We start from the raw sequence: 22,780 nt of genomic DNA, 5'->3' as shown, positions 1-22,780 counted from the left end.
GGTTGAACGCATCCAAACCAGGTGTCTCCCTTCTCTGCAGCCAGACCTTACTTCTGTCCATCCTAGAGGACCGTCCTCCTCCCTTTAATTCAGCCAAGGTAGGTTTGAATCTATTCTAAAGATAATTTAATAGAAACGGATACAAAAAACCTTCTCCACCAAAGGGTGTGCAGTAGAACGAATTCTGTGGCTTAAACAAGGTACGTGCTTTCCCTTCCCCATGCTTCAGGGGCACAGAAGATAAAGACAGGAATGTTGGGGAAGGGCATGCAGCTGGCGCAAGGTGATGGGAAGCGAGTGTGACAGCGAGAGGGATGGGGCGCAGGGGAACGAGACGATGGATCGAAGCACCCCTCCACACAGGCCCCATCGTTCACAGACGAATCTGGAAGGGATTCGGCCTTAGCGCGCGCGCACGCAGAGCTGGTAAGGCCGGGGCAAATTGCCAAGACCCGAGCTGAGCGGGGTCAGATCGATGTCCTCGGGCGCCCCCAGCGGCTGCAGCGAGAAGCTCTGCAGGATGGCGGTGAGGTAGAGGAAGAGCTCCATGCGCGCCAGCGCCTCGCCCAGGCACAGCCGGCGTCCTGCAGGGAGAAAGGAGGGGGAGGAGCAATGAGACAAAACGGGGGTGAAGGGCCTCCTCCACTTTCAGAGGAAAGCATGAGAATAATGAGTGGGGACTCACAGACGTTACTTGCTCAGTGGCTTCCAGGCACCATCTATCTAAAGGCGCGGGACAGACAGTTTAAGTATGTTGTGGACCTCCTACAAGTGCAACCTTGCAGGGATTCGAATCCTGACCACTATTACTAGTTCTGTGATCCTGGGCAAGCCAGAGTTTCTGGGTAGGTATCTGAAATGGGGAGGATAATAGTGCTTCATTAGGTTGCCACGAGGGGCTTTTCCTGGTGGCTCAGACTGTGAAGAATCTGCCTGCAATCCGGGTTGGATTCCTGGGCCAGGAAGATCCTTTGGAGAAGGGAATGGCTACCCACCCCAGTATTATTGCCTGGAGAATTCCACGGACAGAGGAGCCTGGAAACCACTGAGCAAGTAACGTTTTCACTTTTTTTTCAGGTTGTTGTGAAAGGCAAATGGAGGTGAAACAGTGAGAATATAATGCTATGTCAGTTTAGTATGCATGTGACCTCGCTGCTCTAAGCCCTACTATCAATTGATTTCATCCTTGTAACAACTCCCAGGGGTGGGCTTTTTTATGATTGCCATTTCATAGATGTAAAACCCGAAGCACAGAGAAGGGAAGGAGCATATCCAAGGCCAAACGGCTAGAATATAACAAAGCTGGGGTCTGGCAGCAAAGTGCATCTCTTAGCCACCACTCTTACAGTTCTCAGAGGTAGCACTGGTGCACAGCAGGCAGTGTTGTATGTTACCTATTATTATGCACCCTACTCCCTTTTGGAACACTGAGTTAAGCAGGAAAAGATGTTTTTCCCAGCCGTTTAAAGACCAAAGCCAAGAAAAACCAGAACGACTTCAACTGCACCACCCAGTGGAGAGACTGATAATGACCATGTCCAAGTTAGATGACAATCCTGTCTCCTTGCTTCCCTCCACAAGGCTTTCAGTTGCTATCAGCCTGTAGGGGAAGAGTTGGGAAGGAGAAAGGATGTCTGCGCATCTAAAGCTGAGGACTGGGTGGGATGAAGAGGTGAAAGGGTTTGGAGAGTTGAATTAGGCTTGGGGAATGTAGGTGGAATATTGGGCCAGAAAGACTGACCGTTGCCCCCCACCACTCTCACCGGCTGAGAAAGGCATGAAGGCAGGACTCTTCTTGAAGGACATATTGGCATCCAGAAAATGTTCAGGGTTGAATTCCTTGGGCTTCTGAAATTGGCTGGGATCGTAGTGGACTGTATTAAGGAGGGTGATGACATCGGTGCCCTGCGTGGGTGGGGAGGCAGAATCAGTGGCGGGTTAGAAGGGCTGGGAGGTTCCCAGTAGAGGATTTCCACTCTACAGAGCCTGGATCTACATCAGGAGTCCAGGAAATGGGTATCAGTGTCTAGGGTTCCCAGTGACGGGTGCTGAAAATGATTCTGTTGGGGTCTGAGGTAGGGATGTGGGATATCCTCCTTGTAGAAACAAATCTGGGGTTCCTGGGGAGGGAGAAAGTTCTCCCAGAACAGTGTTTAGGTACAGGGGGTCCCCAGAGTGAAGTCTCAGACCTTGGGGATTTCAGAGAGGGGTCCTAGGGGTCACAGGGAAGGGGCCTGGTGTTCAGGACAAGGTCTAGTCCAGTATGGTATAGGACGAGGTCTTGGGAAGGGTCTGAGGTTCTGGATTTAAGGGCCTCAGATGTCTTTTGCTAGGGCCTGGGTCTTCCTTTCTAGAACCCTGGATGACCATATCGAGTGTGGGATGCCTCTTCCTGAGGTTTTAGGTATGGTTTGCCAGGTGTCCCCCGTACCCTGGGTATCGTGAAGCCTCGAAAGTTCGTGTCCCGAGTGACACGGTGCGGCAAGCTCATGGGGATGACGTCTGCGAAGCGCTGCACTTCGTGGATCACCGCGTCTGTGTAAGGCATCGCCGCTCGGTCCTCCACAGTCGGCAGCCTCTCGCGTCCCACCACGCGGTCGATTTCCTCCTGGACTCGGACTGGGGTGGGGGGAGGGGAGAGCGGTTGTTGAGGGGATCAGCAGACTCGACTGTGCCGAGAAGAGGTGTGTGCATGCGTGTGGAAGCAGTCCAGCCACTGCTTTCCAGTCGAGGTCGGGGTCGGGGGTCGGGGGCCGCTGCAGGGGTGCATGTGAAGGTTAGATGAAGGTTCAGAGGGAGGGGCTGGGTTCAGAGATGCAGTGAGGGCGAAAGTTTCGTTCCCGCCTGGGCTACCAGGGGCGAGGTTGTGCGGACAGTGTACAGGGCTGCTTGGAGTCCAGGTCCCACATGGGATTGCCGGCGGGGTTTCGAGGACTAGGAGCGGGGTGTGCAGGACAGCTGAGATATCAAAGGTGGGGCGGCCGGCAAAGATCCAGTCGGTCTCCGCACAGCGTCCAGGCGGCCAGGAAGGTTCAGGGGAAGACCCAGAAGCAGGGTTTAGGCAGGTGGGGTCGCAGGCTGTGCAGTGGGAGGGAGGGATTCTTGGGTAGGCCCGGGTTCTGGGCGTCTGTACGAGTTGTGTGTGCAGGGTCAGAGATGGGTCCCAAAGCAAGACGTTGTGGACGGGGTCCCCGTCCGGACAGAATATGTGGATCGGGGGAGCCACGTGAGTGGGGTCAGCCTCCAGTGGGCTTGCGGGTTTGGCTGTGGGACCCAAGCATGAGCTGGGGGCTCTCGCTACCAGGCACACTGAGGGGGGGGGGGGCGCTCAAGGTCTGTGGGCGGGGCTCCCGGCGCTCGCACCTTGCACTTCTGGATACTTCATGAGCAGTTGGAAGGCGTGGCGCAGCGTGGTACCCACGGTCTCGGTGCCGCCAAAGAGCAGATTGTGTGTGGTCATCAGCAGAGTGTCCATGACGAAGTGGCTCAGCGGGTCCTGCTTTTCCTGAAGGGGTTAGGGCCGGGGATGTGCGCCAAGGCGGAGGGAGGTCTCTGGGCGCCGAGACTCTGTGCCCCACTCCCCGCAGACCTGCACAGCTGCTACTGGGGGTCAGTTCAGCGCCTCCTCTGTTCAATTTCCTTTCCTTCGGGGATCTGGGGAGCGCGGAGGGTAGGGTAGGGAAAATCTCAGCCACGCGGCCGATTAAATAAACAAACCCTGAAGGATTTCTTAATGAGGCTGTTAATTGGCGGAGGCCCTGAGTAGCCCCAGAAGAGCCAGGTAATCCAACTTCACTTCCTGGATGTGGGGAGTTCAGACCCAAACACGCTCATCTCGAGATATTTGTTGGTTCGAAGCAGGATGGAAGGTCAGATCAGAGATGGGACTTCCAGGTAGGGCTTACTTACCTGTGCCATCTTGGTAAGGAAGCAATCAATGAAGTCCCGGGGAGAGTTTGGGTCAAGGGAAGCCTGGTGTTCACGGACGCTGCGGGCGATGAGGTCCTTCATGCGTCCGTAGTTCTTAAAAAGGCGTCGGTGTGGCCCGGGCACCCAGTCCAGGAGGTTAGGAAAGATATTGTACATCTAAGGATGGAGCAGAGTTGAAGGGATTGGGAGGAGCAGGCAGCAGCAGAGAAGGTAAGGTGAAGGGGTGTGTGTGTGTGTGTGTGTGTGTGTGTGTAGGGTGGGGCAGGTCCTGTGTGTCCGCAGAGCCCCTGCGGAGTGGGCGGGGCCGCATACCTCGGGGGCGGGGTCATACGGAGAGGGCGGGGCCAATAGCAATTCCTTCCCTACCCACTTCTCCCCCGAGAGCCCTGAACTGGCTGGAACCCCCAACCCTGTCGCCCGTGGAACTTGGTCTCCTGACCTCTCCCCAGGGGCTGCTCATGATTTGGAAGTTTTCATTGATGAGGTGGATAATGGTGAGCAGACGGTCGTCGTCGTAGTCGAAGCGGGAGCCGAAGATCACTGAGCAGATAATGTTGGACACTGAGCGGCTCACCACAAATGTGGGGTCGAAGGGCTTGCCTGAAGGTGAAGGGTGAATGGGTCAAGGGGCATGGCTCAGGAGACACAGTGTACGACAAACCAGGCCCCAGGCAGCAACTGCACAACATCCAACCCAACCGTATCAGTGTGACTCACAGCACTGAACACCTGCTCCTGGCCACCTAACACAGCACAACAGCACCCACAAAATATCTGGCCACACAACAGACAGCACAGAACGCACATTACCTTATAGCACATCGACAGCAATACTAAACAGCTGCACAGGGTATTCTTGGTGACACAATACACAGCCTACACAATACAACTTTACACCCAGTGCCTGCCAACACTACAACTTCACTCAGCAATGACACACAGCCACACAACACCTGACACCCAATGTGATCTGATGACCCAACAGATCACAGAAAGCAACACCAATACAGCACATTCCCACACTGGCCATTACACAAGAGCACAGCCCAGAAAACTGAATCTGGAGTTAACTAGACATAGTCTGGATTTTGGCTTGGCCTCTTAGTCTACATGTGACCTGCTGCTGCTGCTGCTAAGTCACTTCAGTTGTGTCCAACTCTTTGTGACCCCATAGACAGCAGCTCACCAGGCTCCCCTGTCCCTGGGATTCATCAGGCAAGAACACTGAAGTGGGTTGTCATTTTCTTCTCCAATGCATGAAAGTGAAAAGTGAAAGTGAAGTCGCTCAGTCGTGTCCTGACTCTTAGCGACCCCATAGACTGCAGCCTACCAGGCTCCTCCGCCCATGGGATTTTCCAGGCAAGAGTACTGGAGTGGGGTGCCATTGCCTTCTCCAACATGTGACCTAGAGGAACCGAATTCCCTTCTCTGAGCCTCAGTTTTCCCATCTATAAAATGGGCTTGATGATAGTCTTCTCCTCATGGGGCTCTTATAAAGAGTCAGTGAATGTGTGGCTGGCAATGCTTAGTTAAGGGCCATCATGCCATCACGAGCCAAAGAAAGGTGGTATGGTAGACTGAGTAATGCTCCAGCCACGCTCCCCACCCCCCACCAAGATGTCCATGTCCCAATTCCAAAAGCCTGTGCATATGTGATTAAGTTAAGGATCTTGGAATGGGAGATTATTCTGGATTATCTAGGTGGGTTTAATGTAATCACATGGGTCCTTATAAGAAAGCAAAGGGTCTGAGTAGAAAAGGTGATGTGATGGGAATTCCCTGGTGGTCCAGTGGTTGGTTCTTTGTGCTTCTGCTGCCAAGGGCTCAGGTTCAATTCCTGGTTGGGGAACTAAGATCAAGCTGCACAGTGTGGCCAACCCCCAAACCCCCCAAAAGTGATGTGGTGATGGAAAGAGGGAGAGAGAGAGGAAGAGACATTGGTGGATGCTATGCTGCTGGCTTTGAAGATGAAGGAAGGGGCTACAAGCTGAAGAATGCAGGCAGCCTCTAGAGGCTAAAAAAGGTGAGGAATTGGATTGTCCTCTAGAACCTCCAGAAGAAGCCACCTCTGCTGACCCAGTTTAAACTTTGGACCCCCAGAACTGGAGAATAAATTTGTATTGTTTTAAGACACTAAATTTGTGGCAGTTTGTTGCAGCAGCAACAGGAAAATAATTCAGGCAGTTATAATTCTTTTACTTACATCACGTTATTTAATCCGTGAGGTATTACCTGCCACTTCTCCCCCCAAAGTCAGCAAGATTTGGAGATCAGGGTAGAGGGCCATTACCTTTCTCTGCCTCAATTTCTTCGGTAAAATGGGGTTTGTGCTAGTACTTACTTCTGAGGTTTGGGTGATTTCTCTTTTCTAAAGGAGAACTGAAACTTTTAAATTTACTTTGGCCATGCTGTGCAGCATGCCAGGTCTTAGTTCCTGAACGAGGGCTGGAAACTGCACTCCTGAAGTGGAGGTATGGAGCCTGAACCACTGGACCACCAGGGACGTCCCTGGGTGATTTTTCAAGGTGATATACACAGAGTTTTGGAATAGTGCTGGCATATGATAGGCATCACCTTAAATGTTGATTATTAACTTTTTTTCATGGTCGACAGCTTTGACCTGGGTTTATATCCCATCTCTGGCACTTCCCAGGCACATGACTAACCTTTCTAGGCCTCAGCTTCATCACTTGTAATAACTCCCTAGGTTTTCTGGGAGGGTGCAACTTGTCAACACATGCAAAGAGTTTACCATAGTACCTGGAATCTGTAAGCACTGGATAAATGAGTATTAATGTTTGGCATGAGGACTTTGGTATCTAAGACTTAGGTTTAAATCTTGGCTCTTCTACTTTCTAGCTTTATCATTTCAAGCTGGTTGCTCAATCTCTGTGCCTCAGTCTTCTCATCTGCAAAATGGATTGTTCCAAGGCTTAAGGGGCTTGCGCCTGAAAATGAGCTTAACACAGGCCCCCGCACATGGTGAGTTTTCAAGAGCAGCAGCAGCAGCATATTGCCCGCCACTATGACAGGAGCATCGCTCGAAAGACCACACAGAGACAGTGCAACAAAGGGACCAGGACATACTCTGCCACCCTGTGCATGCATGCTAAGTCGCTTCAGTCGTGTCCAATTCTACGGCCCTATGGACCGTAGCTGCCAGGCTCCTCTGTCCATGGGATTCTCCAGGCAAGAATACTAGAGTGGGTGGCCAGGGGATCTCCTCCAGGGGATCTTCCCAACCCAGGGATCAAAACCGTATCTCTGACATCTGCATTGGTAGGCAGGTTCTTTACTGCTAGTGTCACCTGGGACGCCCACTGTCACCATACCTCAAGGAAACACAGCGTCATAAACTGATCCACCTCCAGGGGGCGCCTCTCTTATCACTGGTCAAGTGAGAAGCCTCTAGTTCTGAGTTCACACCCATGCTATGGTATGGGGCTGCCCTGACCCCCTAAGTAGGCTGGAGGTGAATGAGGGGTATGGGCTGCATGTGGGGAACTAGACCTTGAGTTTTCCGAAGCTCCTCCAGCAGGAAGTGGCCTTCTTCCAGGATCCGCTCCTCAATGGTTCTCTTCCCCATGCCGAAGTTGCGCAGAATTTGAACAGAATACTTTCTCAGGGCTTTCCACCGGTCTCCATTGGAGAAGGCAATGCCTGGGTAGAAAGGAAGGGGCCAGCTCCACCAATGACCTATTCCCAAAACCGCTGTCATCTGAATCCCCTTTCCCAATGTTTGATAAGACAAAGACCCCGAGTTTGGAATCTCTCCCCAGCCTTGCCAGTAAGTCCTTCCAGACCCTCTGGGCTGGGTCAGGTGCCTCCTTTGAGCTTCCACAGGGCCCTGGGCTTTTCTCCCCACAGTCCTGCTTATCCTGTCTCTGTTTCTGCTATCACAGACCTGCCCACTCTGGGCTGTCACTGTCTGACAAGGAACCTGCCCCTTCAGTGAACCGTGAAGGCGGGGTGGGGGCCTGTCCTGGCCATCACTGTGCTCCTAGGAGCACAATAGGAGCTGCAATAGGATATGCGGTCTCACATGTGTTCATCTCCGAGTCCTCTAGTCCTCCAGTCCTCAGAGAACTGGATGCTAAAGAGGAAGAAAGTATCGTGTTTTGCCTTCATCGTGTGCATCATCTCATCGACCTCTCGTAGCAGCCTTCTCATGATGAGAGACTGAGGGTCGGAGAGGGGAGTGCCAAAGGTGCAGGCTAGGCGGAAGAACCCTGCTGTTACCCTCTGTACTGAATAACCAGATGCTGGCTATTTCTAGTAACAGATGATGTATATATCCAGATGTTTTCTGTGTAAAAGTAGCGGGGGCATTTCTCTACCTCCTTGCATCTGGACTGGTGCGGTCATAAGATCAAGCCAGGAGACACGAAGGTAGCAAGTGTACTCAGTATCCAATAGGTGTTCTTTCTTTCTTTCTCTCTCTCTCTCTCTTTTTCTTTTTAAATTAGAACTTTCCAACTTCAGATCCTGGGGCAGCCGGGACCCATCTAGTGTAAGGGCAAGGGGGAGCCATAGTGATTCTTTAGGGGGAGACGAACAGTCCAGGAGACAGGTCTCCAGGACCCCCTGTTCATTTAGAGCAACTTTCTTCTTTCCCTCCCATCTCCCTCCCCCTCCCTCTTTTCCTCTTTCCTTCCTTTTGTTTTTGTTCTTTCTTTCTCATATATTGGGCCGTGCCACACGGCTTCCTTTGAGGAAGAGATTTATGTTACAAAAAATCCACAAGACTAGGTGACTTCCAGACCTACGGAGGACAAGCTACTGAGCTAGGAGAGGTTTGGAGTGAGTGATGTGAGTTGCTGGGTGGGTGGGGATGAAGTTGGGTGTGAGTTGGGATGGGGATGAAAGTGGGGATGAGGGGAGATAACAGGGTAGATGAGAAGTTGGGTCTGAGATTAATGTGGGAATGGAACTGGGTAGAATGAGAGTGATTGGTGGATTGGGGTTGAGATTGAGCTTGGGGTTGGGTCGATATGTGGTAGGATTGGTTCTGGTGACAGTAGAGGGATATAGGTCAAAAGTGAGACCTAGGGACTGAGAACTTCAGTAGGCTACTGAGATAGAAAATGGGGCTGGGGAGGAAAATGATAATGGAATTGAGTTTGACTAAAGGATCAGGATGGGTTAATACTGGATTTTACTATGGAGATTGGGAGAGGTTTGTAGTGGGAATGGAGGTTGCAGTGAGGTATAGTCAGTGTTGAGAGAGAGATGGAGTTGAGATTGAAATGGAGAACATGGAAACAGGGTTGGTGGGGACTGCGGAGAAGTGGACAATACAGACTGGGGCCAGATAATTTAGCCACTTGACTGAGATGGAAATTTGATGATGTGGTTAGGGTAGAGAGAAGCATTGCAATGAGAGTTGGAGTTGGATTGGGTTGGAGTTGGGTGGAGATGGGAATGGGTATAGAAGTACAGTTCAAGACGGCTGAGGGAGAGATTTCCCTGGAAGTCCAGTGGTTAAGACTCTGCTTCAAATGCAGGGAGTATGAGTTCCATCCTTGGTCAGGGAACTGAGATCCCACATGCCGCATGGCACAGCCAGGGAAAGAAGAAGAAAAAAAGGTGGTGGTGGGATTTGGGGGTGGTGAAGGTGGGACAGACTTCACCCTATTTGGCTCCACTCCACTTGGTGTCATCAGTGAGATCAGAGGTCCTGAGTGTCACCAAAATTGGGAGGCCATTCTTCTGCCCTATTCCCTCCCTCGGTGTGGAATGGGTGGGGAGTGGAGGAGGCGGGAGCAGGCTCACCGTTGCCCTTGGTGAAGTTGAAGAAGACAGGGTAGTCGCCGCGGCCACTGAACTCCTCCGCCTGGTCCACCAGCGCCTCCTTCACTGCCTGGTACCCGCTGAGGACCACCACCCGTCTGGGCCCCAGGTACACCGTGTACACTGCGCCGAATTCCTTGCTCAACTGAGGGCAAGAAGACAGAGGTCACAGGGGGCTCTGGGGCCAGGGACCCCTCTCCCTTCACCCAAGCCTAGTCCTTTGACCTTGGTGAGGGAGGTCAGCATATCTTGGGAGCGAAGCTGCAGCAGATTCCCCAGGAATGGGAGGGCCCTGGGGCCTGGGGGCAGCCGGCCCTTGCCCTTTGAGCCGGTGGTCAGGAGTAGACAAACGAGAGCCAGGATCAGGAGCAAGATGGCTGTACTTATGCTGTCCATGGTGCAGGCAGTTGCAGGCACCTGGGTTGGGAGTTGGGTGGGGAGAAGGCAGCGCCGGGGAGGGAGTGAGAGCCTTTCACTCCTCATCTCCCTCTGGAACTTGCCTCCCCCAGACCCCAGAAATAGGAGCAGATGGAGAGAAAAAAGGAAGTAGAGAGAGGGAGACACTGGGAAAAGGCCAGGGGATGGGGGAAGAGATGGAAGGAGAGGGGAAGGGAGGGAGAGACAGAAAAAAGGGCATGAGGTAGTCAAAATACAGAGAGACAGAAGTCAAGACCGATGGAGGGGGACAGAAGAGAGATAGAGACAGAGAGACAGAGTTACATGCAGAGATAATGAGGAGACAAAAACCAGAGCGAGCTATCTGGATATCTGTGCATGTCTGCCTTCTCTGTATCTATTATCTGTCTGTCTATCAGGAGGCAGACATGCCTGAACAACAACAGTAATCTATTATCTGTCTATTTGTTGTCTGTCTTCAGTCTGTTCTCTATCTATCGATGTCTATCTATCTAACTATCTGCCTGCCGCTGCTATTGCTGCTAAGTCGCTTCAGTTGTGTCTGACTCTGTGCGACCCCATAGACGGCAGCCCACCAGGCTCCCCTGTCCCTGGGATTCTCCAGGCAAGAACACTGGAGTGGGTTGCCATTTCCTTCTCCAATGCATGAAAGTGAAAAGTGAAAATGAAGTCGCTCAGTCGTGTCCGACTCTTAGTGACCCCATGGACTGCAGCCTACTAGGCTCCTCTGTCCATGGGATTTTCCAGGCAAGAGTACTGGAGTGGGTTGCCATTGCCTTCTCCCAACTATCTGCCTACCATCTATCAATTTTCATCTATCATCTTTCACATAGTGATATATAGAGATAGAGACACACAGGGACTGAGACAGACAAATCAAGACAGAGAAATAGCCAGACAGAGAGAAATCACAGAAAGAGAGGCAGACAGAGAGAGACTAGAGAAGCGAGATTGAACTAGAGAAGACACAGAGCTAGAGAAAGAGACGAGAGAGGTGGGGAGACAGAGATACACCCTGACTGAGAGACATAGAGATGGACACTGACAGATAGGAAGAAGAGGGTGACAAGCAGATGGAGAGAGGAAGCAGAGGCAAGCCCAGAGGCCGGTGGAGAAGAGAGTGACAGAGACAGAGAGATGTGGAGGGAGAGAGACAGACACTCAGACGGACAGACAGACAGACAGGCAGGGGACATTCGACGGAGGCAGGCAGAGACAGAGAGACCAAGACAGACGAGACAGAGGGAGGGCAGAAGCAGAAACAGGCCGAAAGGTGTCCTGAGCCCAGGAATCACATTTCAGAGAGAGATGCCACCTGGCCAGGTAAAGTGCGTCACAAAGAGTGTGCAGTGCCAGGCCCTTGCTCGGAACTCTGAAACACTTTGGTAAATTCAAGAACAGGGTCCCAGGGAGAGCCCCAGAGAGGTAGACCCAGAGACCCCTCAGAGGAGCTGACAAGGCAGACCCCGGCCAGTCTCAGGACAGGGAGACGGAGCCAGTGACCCTCTCTCTTGAGAGTCACCCCCTCTTCTGTGACCAGCCCTCTACCTGCTGAGCTGCTCAGGGGGGTGCTGGAGGGACCAGTCCGGCTGGCAGCGGCTGCTCCAGATGTGTGCCCAGGAGCTCGGAACTGAGGGGTGGGAGCTGCCCTTAAATCATCTCCGTCCACCGCTGCTTACCACCCTTTTCCCTAGTTCATCCAGTGACTTTTAATCCCTCCCATTTTCCTGCCTTCCTTGCCTGGGCTGGGGCTCATAGCCAGCTGGAATGAGGCCTCGAATGAGTGCTTGGGAGCCCTGCCTTCTCCTCCCCTAGGCTGACCTTACCTCTTCTCACTGTGGCCAATGCTGGCCATCTGCCCTGGATTGGGGGTGAAGTCTTCTCTATTTTTTGTTGTTCTTGCCACTGGGGATCCTGGATCTAGTTCTGGGTCTGGTTTAGAGTGGTAGGGCTTTGGCCAAATGAAGGGGTAGGGATGAGGTTGGGGTCTCTGACCTGAAAAGGGGAAGGATTCTCATTCTCTGGGGCCCCATTTTCACAACTCTTCTCAGCCTTCTCTGTCTTTTGCAGTCCATCTCTGAAATTCTGTACGTGTCTCTGCTTTGGCCTCTGCATCTTCTTGTCTCTTTTTTATGTCTCTGTTGCTCCCCGTCTCTCTTCCTCTGTGTGTCTGTCTTTCACCATCTCTTCTGCCCCCTGATTTTCTTTGTGGCCTTTCTCTTTTCTCCCTGCTTCTCTCTCTCCACAGTCTTTCTCAGTCGCTCTGTCCTCCTGACTGTCTGTCTGTCTCTCACACCTCCAAGAGGTGGAGTGCAGTGGACAGGACTGAAGCCAGACTGAGGATCAAGGAAGATTTGGGAGAAGGGCAGGGCAGTCAGGAACCTCACTAGACAGGGCCTCAGATGCGAAGGATACCCCTGCTACTGCCCACCTCCACTTCTGCCTCTCTCCTAAGCCCCCCCACCTGCTCTGATTCTACCCTTGTCTCGTTACACCCAGAAACTGACTACACTCAACTCCTAGCTAGGTCAGAAGGGCAGGTTGCAAAAACCTGAAGGGGGGCTAGGACTCTAGTTCCTTGGAGGGTAAGATGTGGGAGAGAGCCCCAGAGGTCAAGAGTCTGCAAGGCCAAGTGGAGGTTTTGTTCTGCCCCCCGCCTCCCCTGGCAACCAGGTCTGTTGGTAGACACCATGGTGGTTGTTTTTCCCATGGAGGGTTGCGGAGGAAGTGCTTGGAGGCCCTGGGGAATTTGACACCCCAGATCTCAGGCCCCTATTGGGATGGAGGTGGGGCTTGTGCTACTGTTTCAGTCCCAGAAAGGCTGGTTAGGGCAGGTCCTGGAAGAGGGGTGAAGGCTTGATTATGGGATCACAGATCTCTAGTTTCCCTTGGCATGAACCGCTACTTCTGGGGGAGAGGAGTAGTACTTGACCTATGGGAACCCACAAGTGACTTTTCTCTGACCCCAGAACTGGTTTGAGAGGGGCCTCTTGGGACTTGCCTTAGTGGGGAACTTGGGACTCCTGAGAAGGGGAGTTTTAAGGGGCTTTGAGTTCTTCTTATGGTCTGACTTGCTGCCCTGCTGCAGAGGGAATGTAGGGTAAGGAGGGATGTATTGTGAGTTTCCTTACCCTCGGCACTATTGACATTTGGGCTAGTAATTCTCTTGGGGTGGAAGCTGTCCTGTGAGTGGCAGGATGTTTAGCAGTATCTCTGGTTTCTACCTCCTAGATGTCAATAGTAACCCCTCTCCCAGGTGTAAAAATAAAAAATGACCCCGGATATTATTTAATGTCCACTTGGGGGCAAAGTCCAACCCGGTTGGGAAGTGAAGGTGTAATGGGAGAAACTGAAAGACACCCAAGGGCAGCTGAACTTTCCTGATCTCCAACTGGCCTCTCCTTGACTTCCAACATTTACATTAAAATTTTTTTTTTTTAATTTTAAAAAATTAATTTATTTTATTTTTGGCTGCTCTGGGTCTTTGTTTCTGCACCTGGGTTTTCTCTAGTTGTGGCAAGCAGGGGTTACTCTCTTCAGGTTCAGTCCCTGCGGTTGGGAAGAATCCCTGGAGAAGGAAATGGCAACCCACTCCAGTATTCTTGTCTGGAGAATCCCATGGACAGAGGAGCCTGGCGCGCTACAGTCCATGGGGTCGCAAACAGCTGGACGTGACTGAAGCAACTTGGCATAGCATGGGGTTACTCTCTAGCTGCAGTTTTCAGGCTTTTCACTGTCGTGGTTTCTCTTGTTTTGAAGAGTAGGCATGGCCAGGGCTCAGTAGTTGTGGTGAATGGGGCTTAGTTACTCTGTGTCATATGGAATCTTCCCAGAGCAGGGATTGAACTCTTATCCCCAGCATTGGCAGGCAGATTCTTAACCACTGAACCACTGGGGAAGTCCCAACACTTACCTTATTCTCTGCCCTCTCCAACCTCCAGACCCTTTCCTACCTCTGTTGATGGTCTCATTTCTTATTCCATAGAAAAAGCAGCATGCTCACCTGCCTACCAGAATCTGAGCCACATATATAGCCTTGCTTTCCTGACAGAGAAAGGGCAACATTTCCTTCTTCTTTTTTTTTTTTGTGGGATCTTAGTTCCCTGACCAGTGATGGAACCCGTGGCCCCTGCAGTGAAAGCGCAGATTCCTAACCACTGGACCACCGGAATTCCCAAGTGCAGCTTTTCCTGAAGGCGACAGGGCATCCCACCCCTGTCACTAGCTGGATGTGGGCAGATAGATTTTTTTCCTAGTTTACAATTGTTTGAGGTAAAATTTACATGTAATGAAATACGCAAATTGGGACTAATAGATACAAACTACTACATATAAAATAGATAAATAATAAGGTCCTATTGTACAGCATAGGGAACTATGTTCAATACCTTGTAATAACCTATAATGGAAAAGAATATGAAAAGAATATATATATATATATACTTATATTTATATAGGGGCTTCCCTGGTGGCTAAGTGGTAAAGAATCCACCTGCCAATGCAGGAGACACAAGTTTGATCCCTGGTCTGGAAAGATCCCACATGCCTTGGAGCTACTAAGTCTGTGCACCACAGATATTGAGACCATGCTCTAGAGCCCAGGACCCACAACTATTGGACCCATGCACCACCACTACTGAGCCCGTGAGCCTAGAGTCTGCTCCTCAACAGGAGAAACCACACATCTCAGTGAAGAGTTGCCCTGTTCACCAAAAGTAGAGACAAGCCCTCAGAGCGTGAAGACCCAGCACAGCAAATAAATAAATAAATGAAATTATTTAAAGAAAGAATTGAAGATTGAAGGCAAAAGAAGAGGGCAGCAGAGGATAAAATGGTTAGATAGCATCACCGACTCAACGGACATGAATTTGAGCAAACTGAGGGAGATAGTGGACGGGGAAGCCTGGTGGGCTGCCTTCCATGAGGTTGCAAAGAGCAGGACATGACTCAGCAGCTGAAAAACAACAACAACATTTTACAAAAGAATACATGCCTATGTATACATATCTGAATCACTTTGCTATACACCAGAAACTAACACAGGGACTTCCCTGGTGGTCCAGTGGTGAAGAATCCGCCTTCCAATGCAGGGGATATGGGTTCAATCCCTGATTAGGGAACTAAGATCCCACATGCTGTGGAGCAGCTAAGCTGGAGTGCCACAACTGCTGAGCCTGCAAGCTCTAGAACCTGTGCTCCACAACTAGAGAAGACCCTGCACGCTGCACCTAGAAAAAGCCTGAGTGCTTATTGAAGACCTAGTGCAGCCAAAATTAAAACAGAACAAAACTAATACAGCATTGTAAATCAACTATAGTTCAATTTAAAAAAAAATACAGATCTTGCATGAACATTTACTAAGTTTTGGCCGCATATGATGGTGTAGGGGTTCCCTGGTGGCTCATCTGTAAAGAGTCAATTTTTTTAAAAAAGGAAATATTTTAAATCAACAGTACAATTTGATTCTGAAAGATTCTGTATGGGAAAAATTAGGGTCTTACACTCTAGATTATTTTATTTCCAAAGAATTAATTTACTTATTTTTGGCTGGGCTGGGCCTTCATTGCTACAAGCAGGCTTTCTCGAGTTGCAGCAAGTGGGGGGCTACTGTTCATTGCAGCGCACAGGCTTCTCATCTTGATGGCTTCTCTTGTTGCTGAGCACCGGCTCTAGAGCACAGGCTTCATTAGTTGTGGTAAACGGATCTAGTTATCCCTCCGCATGAAGGTTCTTCCTGTACCAGAGATAGAACCCAGGTCCTCTGCACTGGCAGGTGAATTCTTAACCACTGGACCACCAGTGAAGTCCTCTCCATGGCTTTATGTTACTGAGTCATAGCCTTTTGTTTCCCCTTCAGTGTGACACATAGAAAGAGCATGGATTTTGCAGTCAGTAGATTCAGATTAAAATCCTGATTCTATAACTTGAAAGTTGTGTGACATTGAATGAGTTACCGAATGTCTCTGTACCTCGCTTTCTTTAGGAGTGAAATGGAGGTAATGGGCTTTATACTGGGCTTTATATAATGGGCTTTACATTCCAGTCCATAATGAAGTGCCTGACCCAGGACTCGAGATGTGTTAAACAAATGACTGAAAAGTGTCAGGAATGTTCCTGGTACATGGCCTGCATTTAATGATAAATCTTCTACACACTTACGTATGCCTGGTAATTTTTGATTGGATGTCAGTCTTCCTAAATTTTACCTTGTGGGTGATGGATATTTTTGTGTTCCTATAAATATTCTTGAGTTTTATTCTGTGATGAAGTTAAGTTGCCTAGATATCTTTTGTGAACATTAACAAAAATGTAATTTCAGACTTAACAAAAAGCTTCAAGAATAGTACAAGGAACTTTTATGTACAATTTCCTCGGATTTACCAACTGCTAACATTTTTTTCACTCTTAAAATCTCTCTTTTTCTCTATTTCTCTATGAATTGAGAGTAAATTGTAGCCCAGGTGCCCTTATACCTCTAAAGTGTTCAGTGTGTATTTCTTAAGAACAAACACAATTTTTATTACATTGATAGTAGTAGAATCAAAATAGAAAATTTAGTATTGTTGCAATATAATTTAATCTTCTGGTAATATTTCAATTTTACTAGTTGTCCAAATGATGTTCATTATAATAATTTTTTTTCTGGTTTGGAAGACCAGATGAGAGTCTCTTTTAATCGAAGTCTGTTCCTCAACCTTTATTTTTTTAATTAACTAATTAATTTTTGCTATGCTGACAGACCCTTGTCAGTGCAGGAGAGAAATCCCGACTTCTGGACCACCAGGGAATTCCCCTTCAACCTTTATTTGTTTTTGAAGCCATTGGCAAATTTGGCAAACCTAGCCACTCATTTTTTTTATACCAAATGTCTCTGTACTTCACTTTCTTTATGAGTGGAATGGAGGTAATACCTTACATTCCAGCCCATAATGAAGTGCCTGACCCAGAACTCAAGATTTGTTAAACAAATGACTGAATCACATCAGGAATGTTCCTGGTACATGGCCTGCATTTCGTGATAAATCTTCTACACATCTATGTATGCCAAGTAATTTTTTTTAAATTAATATATTTTAAATTGGAGAATAATTGCTTTACAATATTGTGTTGGTTTCTGCCACACATCAACATGAGTCAGCCATAGGTATAGACATGTCCTGTGCCTCTGTAACCACCCTCCCACCTTCCGCGCCATCCTGCCCCTCTAGGTTGTCACAGAGCACGGGGTTGAGCTCCCTGAGTCATACAGCAAATTTCCACTAGCGATCTATTTTAAGTACAGCGATGTCTGTGTTTCCCCGCTACTCCCTCCATCGGTCCTGCCCGCCCCTTCCCCCACTGTGCCCACAAGTCCATTCTCTCTGCATCTCCATTGCTCCCTGCAAGTTGATGCCTGGGTACCATCTTTCTAGATTTCACATATACATGTTAATATATGATATTTGTCTTTCTGACTTGATATAGTGGGCTCTAGGTTCATCCGCCTCATTAGAACCAACTCAAAAGCATTCCCTTTTTATAGCCAAGTAATATTCCACTGTGTATATGTACCACAACTTCTCTACCCATTCGTCTGTTGATGGACATCTAGGTTGCTTCCATGTCCTATCTCTTCTAAATCGTGCCTCAATGAACATTGTGGTTCATGTCTTTACAGTTATGGTTTTCTCAGGGTGCATGCCCAGTAAGTGGGATTGCTGGGTCACATGGTAGCTTTATTCTTAATTTTCTAAGGACTCTCTGTACTGTCTTCAATTAATAGTGGCTGTATCAATTTGCATTTCCATCAACAATGCAAGAAGATTTCCTTTCCTCTACATTATCTCCAACGTTTATTGTTTGTAGACTTTTGATGATGGCCATTCTGACCGGTGTGAAATGATAGCTCATTGTAGTTTTGATTTTCATTTCTCTAATAATGAGTGATGTTGGTCATCTTCTCATGCATTTGTTAACCGTCTGTATGTCTTTGGAGAAATGTGTGTTTAGGTCTTCTGCCCACTTTTTGGTTGGGTTGTTTGTTTTTTGGGTATTGAGTTGCATGAGCTGCTTGTAAATGTTGGAGATTAATCCTTTGTCAGTTTCATTTGCTATTATTTTCTCCCATTCTGAGGATTGTCCTTTCACCTTGTTTATAGTTTCCTTTGCTGTGAGAGAGCCTCTAAGTTTAATAAGGTCCCATTTGTTTATTTTTGTTTTTTTTTCCATTACTCTAGGAGGTGGGTCATAGAGGGTCTTGGAGTGATTTAAGTCCGAGAGTGTTCTGCCTATGTTCTCATCTGAGAATTTTATGGTTTCTGCCTGGTAATTTTTGATTGGATGTCAGTCATTGTAAATTTTACCTTGTCAGTACTGGATATTTTTGTGTTCCTATAAATATTCTTGCATTTTATTCTGTCATGAAGAATTCCATGTCTTAGGAATCTTTTGTGAAAAGTATATAATTCCAAACTTAATAAAAAGCTGCAAGTATAATACAAGAAACTTTTATGCATATTTTCCTCTGACTCATCAGTTGATAACATTTTGCCACCCTTTATTAGAGTCTCTCTTTATCTTTATTTCCTTGAATTAGATAAATCGTTTGAGAATTAATTGTAGCCTTGGTGTCCTTATACCTCTAAAATGTTCAATGAGTATTTCCAAAGAAGGACACTTTTTATTACCTTGAGAGTAATAGCTGTGAAAAGAAGAGAAGCAAAAAGCAAAGGAGAAAAGGAAAGATATAAGCATCTGAATGCAGAGTTCCAAAGAATAGCAAGAAGAGATAAGAAAGCCTTCTTCAGCGATCAGTGCAAAGAAATAGAGGAAAACAACAGAATGGGAAAGACTAGAGATCTCTTCAAGAAAATTAGAGATACCATTTCATGCAAAGATGGGCTTGATAAAGGACAGAAATGGTCTGGACCTAACAGAAGCAGAAGATATTAAGAAGAGGTGGCAAGAATACACAGAAGAACTGTACAAAAAAGATCTTCATGACCCGGATAATCACGATGGTGTGATCACTCATCTAGAGCCAGACATCCTGGAATGTGAAGTCAAGTGGGCCTTAGAAAGCATCACTATGAACAAAGCTAGTGGAGGTCATGGAATTCCAGTTGAGCTATTTCAAAGCCTGAAAGATGATGGTGTGGAAGTGCTGCACTCAATATGCCAACAAATTTGGAAAACTCAGCAGTGGCCACAGGACTGGAAAAGGTCAGTTTTCATTCCAATCCTAAAGAAAGGGAATGCCAAAGAATGCTCAAACTACCGCACAATTGCACTCATCTCACACACTAGTAAAGTTATGCTCAAAATTCTCCAAGCCAGGCTTCAGCAATACGTGAACCGTGAACTCCCTAATGTTCAAGCTGGTTTCAGAAAAGGCAGAGGAACCAGAGATCAAATTGCCAACATCTGCTGGATCATGGAAAAAGCAAGAGAGTTCCAGAAAAACATCTATTTCTGCTTTATTGACTATGCCAAAGCCTTTGACTGTGTGGATCACAAGAAACTGTGGAAAATTCTGAAAGAGATAGGAATACCAGACCACCTGACCTGCCTCTTGAGAAATCTGTATGCAGGTCAGGAAGCAACAGTTAGAACTGGACATGGAACAACAGACTGGTTCCAAATAGAAAAAGGAGTATGTCAAGGCTGTATATTGTCACCCTGCTTATTTAACTTCTATGCAGAGTACATCATGAGAAACGCTGGACTGGAAGAAACACAAGCTGGAATCAAGATTGCCGGGAGAAATATCAATAACCTCAGATATGCAGATGACACCACCCTTATGGCAGAAAGTGAAGAGGAACTAAAAAGCCTCTTGTTAAAAGTGAAAGAGGAGAGTGAAAAAGTTGGCGTAAAGCTCAACATTCAGAAAATGAAGATCATGGCATCTGGTCCCATCACTTCATGGGAAATAGATGGGGAAACAGTAGAAACAGTGTCAGAGTTTATTTTTGGGGGCTCCAAAATCACTGCAGATGGTGACTGCAGCCATGAAATTAAAAGACGCTTACTCTGTGGAAGAAAAGTTATGACCAACCTAGACAGCATATTGAAAAGCAGAGACATTACTTTGCCGACTAGGGTCCATCTAGTCAAGGCTACGGTTTTTACAGTAGTCATGTATGGATGTGAGAGTTGGACTGTGAAGAAGGCTGAGCACCGAAGAATTGATGCTTTTGAACTGTGGTGTTGGAGAAGACTCTTGAGAGTCCCTTGGACTGCAAGGAGATCCAACCAGTCCATTCTGAAGGAGATCAGCCCTGGGATTTCTTCGGAAGGAATGATGCTAAAGCTGAAACTCCAGTACTTTGGCCACCTCATGCGAAGAGTTGAGTCATTGGAAAAGACTTTTGATGCTGCGAGGGATTGGGGGCAGGAGGAGAAGAGGACGACAGAGGATGAGATGGCTGGATGGCATCACTGACTCAATGGACGTGAATCTGAGTGAACTCCGGGAATTGGTGATGAACAGGGAGGCCTGGCGTGCTGCGATTCATGGGGTCTCAAAGAGTCGGACACAACTGAGTGACTGAACTGAACTGGAGAGTAATATTATCAAAATAGAAAAATTTAGTATTGATATTATTTAATCTTCTGGTAATATTTCCATTGGGTAGTTGTCCAAATAATGTTCATTATAATAATTTTTTTCTGGTTTGGAAGACCAGATGAGAGTCTCTTTTAATTGAAGACTGTTTCTCAATTTTTTTTAATATAACTTATTTTTTCCTGTGATGACAGACCCTTGTCAGTACAGAGGAGGAGTCCTAATCGATGGACCACTAAGGAATTCCTCTTCAACCTTTGATTTGTTTTTGAAGCCACTGGCAGATTTGGCAAATTCCTAGCCATCCATTTTGTATACTGGATATCTTTGTACATCACTTTCTTTTTGAGTGGAATGGAGTTAATACTTTACATTCCAACCCATAATGAAGTGCGTGACCCAGAACTCAAGATTTGTTAAACAAATGACTGAATCACATCAGGAATGTTCCTGGTACATTGCCTGCATTTCATGATAAATCTACACACCTATGTATGCCAGGTGATTTGTTTTAAAATTTATTTTTAATTGGAGGATAATTACAATATTGTGTTGGTTTCTGCCATACATCAACATGAATCAGCCATAGGTATATATATGTCCCCTCTACCTGAACCTCCCTCCCACCTCCCACCACCTTCCACTCCTCCTGGTTGTCACAGAGCATTGGTTTGCGCTCCCTGAGTCATATAGCCAGTTCCCACTGGCTACCTATTTTACCCATGGTGATGTCTGTGTTTCCACGCTACTCTCTCCATTGGTCCCACCCTCTGCTTTCCCCTCTGTGTCCTCAAGTCTGTACTCTATGTCTGCATTTCCATTGCTGCCTTGCAGATGATCAGTACCATCTTTCTAGATTCCATACCTATGCATTAATATAAATATTTGTCTTTCTCTTTCTGACATACTTCACTTTGTATAATAGGCTCTAGGTTTGTCCACCTCATTAGAATCTCATTCTTTTTTATAGCTGAGTAATGTTCCATTGTGAATAAGTACCACAACTTCTTTATCCATTCATCTGTTGATGGACATCTAGGCTGCTTCCATGTCCTAGATCTTGTAAATAGTGCTGCAGTGAACATTGGGGTCCATGCATCTTTTTCAGTTATGGTTTCCTCAGGGTAGATGCCCAGTAGTGGGATTGCTGGATCATATGGTAGTTTTATTCTTAGTTTTTTAAGGACTCTCTATACTGTTCTCCATAGTGGTGTATCAGTTTGCATTCCCACCAACAGTGCAAGAGGATTCTCCACAACCTCTCCAGCATTTATTGTTTGTAGACTTTTTGATGATGGCCATTCTGAAAGAGATGGGAATACCAGACCACCTGACCTGCCTCTTGAGAAACCTATATGCAGGTCAGGAAGCAACAGTTAGAACTGGACGTGGAACAACAGACTGGTTCCAGTTAGGAAAAGGAGTATGTCAAGGCTGTATATTGTCACCCTGCTTATTTAACTTCTATGCAGAGTACATCATGAGAAATGCTGGACTGGAAGAAGCACAAGCTGGAATCAAGATTGCCGGGAGAAATATCAATAACCTCAGATATGCAGATGACACCACCCATATGGCAGAAAGTGAAGAGGAACTAAAAAGCCTCTTGTTGAAAGTGAAAGAGGAGAGTGAAAAAGTTGGCTTAAAGCTCAACATTCAGAAAATGAAGATCATGGCATCTGGTCCCATCACTTCATGGGAAATAGATGGGGAAACAGTGGAAACAGTGTCAGACTTTATTTTTTTGGGCTCCAAAATCACTGAAGATGGTGATTGCAGCCATGAAATTAAAAGACTCTTACTCCTATTTATGAGCAACCTAGATAGTATATTAAAAAGCAGAGATATTACTTTGCCAACAAGGGTCCATCTAGTCGAGGCTATGGTTTTTCCAGTAGTCATGTATGGATGTGAGAGTTGGACTGTGAAGAAAGCTGAGCGCCAAAGAATTGATGCTTTTGAACTGTGGTGTTGGAGAAGACTCTTGAGAGTCCCTTGGACTGCAAGGAGATCCAACCAGTCCATCCTAAAAGAGATCAGTCCTGGGTGTTCATTGGAAGGATTGATGCTAAAGCTGAAACTCCAGTACTTTGGTCA

The 22,780-nt window shown here is 47.6% G+C and overlaps 1 protein-coding gene across 2 annotated transcripts; it reads right to left on the bottom strand.

Moving 5' to 3' along the window:
* Positions 1-109: 109 nt before the first annotated feature.
* LOC120872401 (cytochrome P450 2F3) lies at positions 110-11,826 on the bottom strand. Of its 2 annotated transcripts, none has more exons than XM_040252736.1 (10): positions 11,686-11,826; positions 9,946-10,149; positions 9,703-9,865; positions 7,441-7,590; positions 4,370-4,530; positions 3,910-4,086; positions 3,364-3,505; positions 2,432-2,619; positions 1,742-1,905; positions 110-584 (listed from the first exon to the last, which is right to left on the bottom strand). In XM_040252736.1, exons 2-10 carry the CDS (start codon positions 10,114-10,116, stop codon positions 374-376), a joined length of 1,527 nt encoding a protein of 508 aa, XP_040108670.1. In that variant the 5' UTR covers positions 10,117-10,149; positions 11,686-11,826; the 3' UTR covers positions 110-373. The 2 variants fall into 2 exon arrangements, with proteins under 2 accessions (XP_040108670.1, XP_040108671.1); XM_040252737.1 differs by having other exon boundaries at positions 1,764-1,905; positions 11,686-11,824.
* Positions 11,827-22,780: the final 10,954 nt, after the last annotated feature.

This window comes from Oryx dammah, unplaced genomic scaffold (genome assembly GCF_014754425.2).
Source record: "Oryx dammah isolate SB20612 unplaced genomic scaffold, SCBI_Odam_1.1 HiC_scaffold_13, whole genome shotgun sequence".
In the NCBI taxonomy this organism is placed as follows: Eukaryota; Metazoa; Chordata; class Mammalia; order Artiodactyla; family Bovidae; genus Oryx; species Oryx dammah.
Note: the sequence above shows the minus strand (reverse complement) of the source record. Positions and strands in the feature narration are given on the sequence as shown.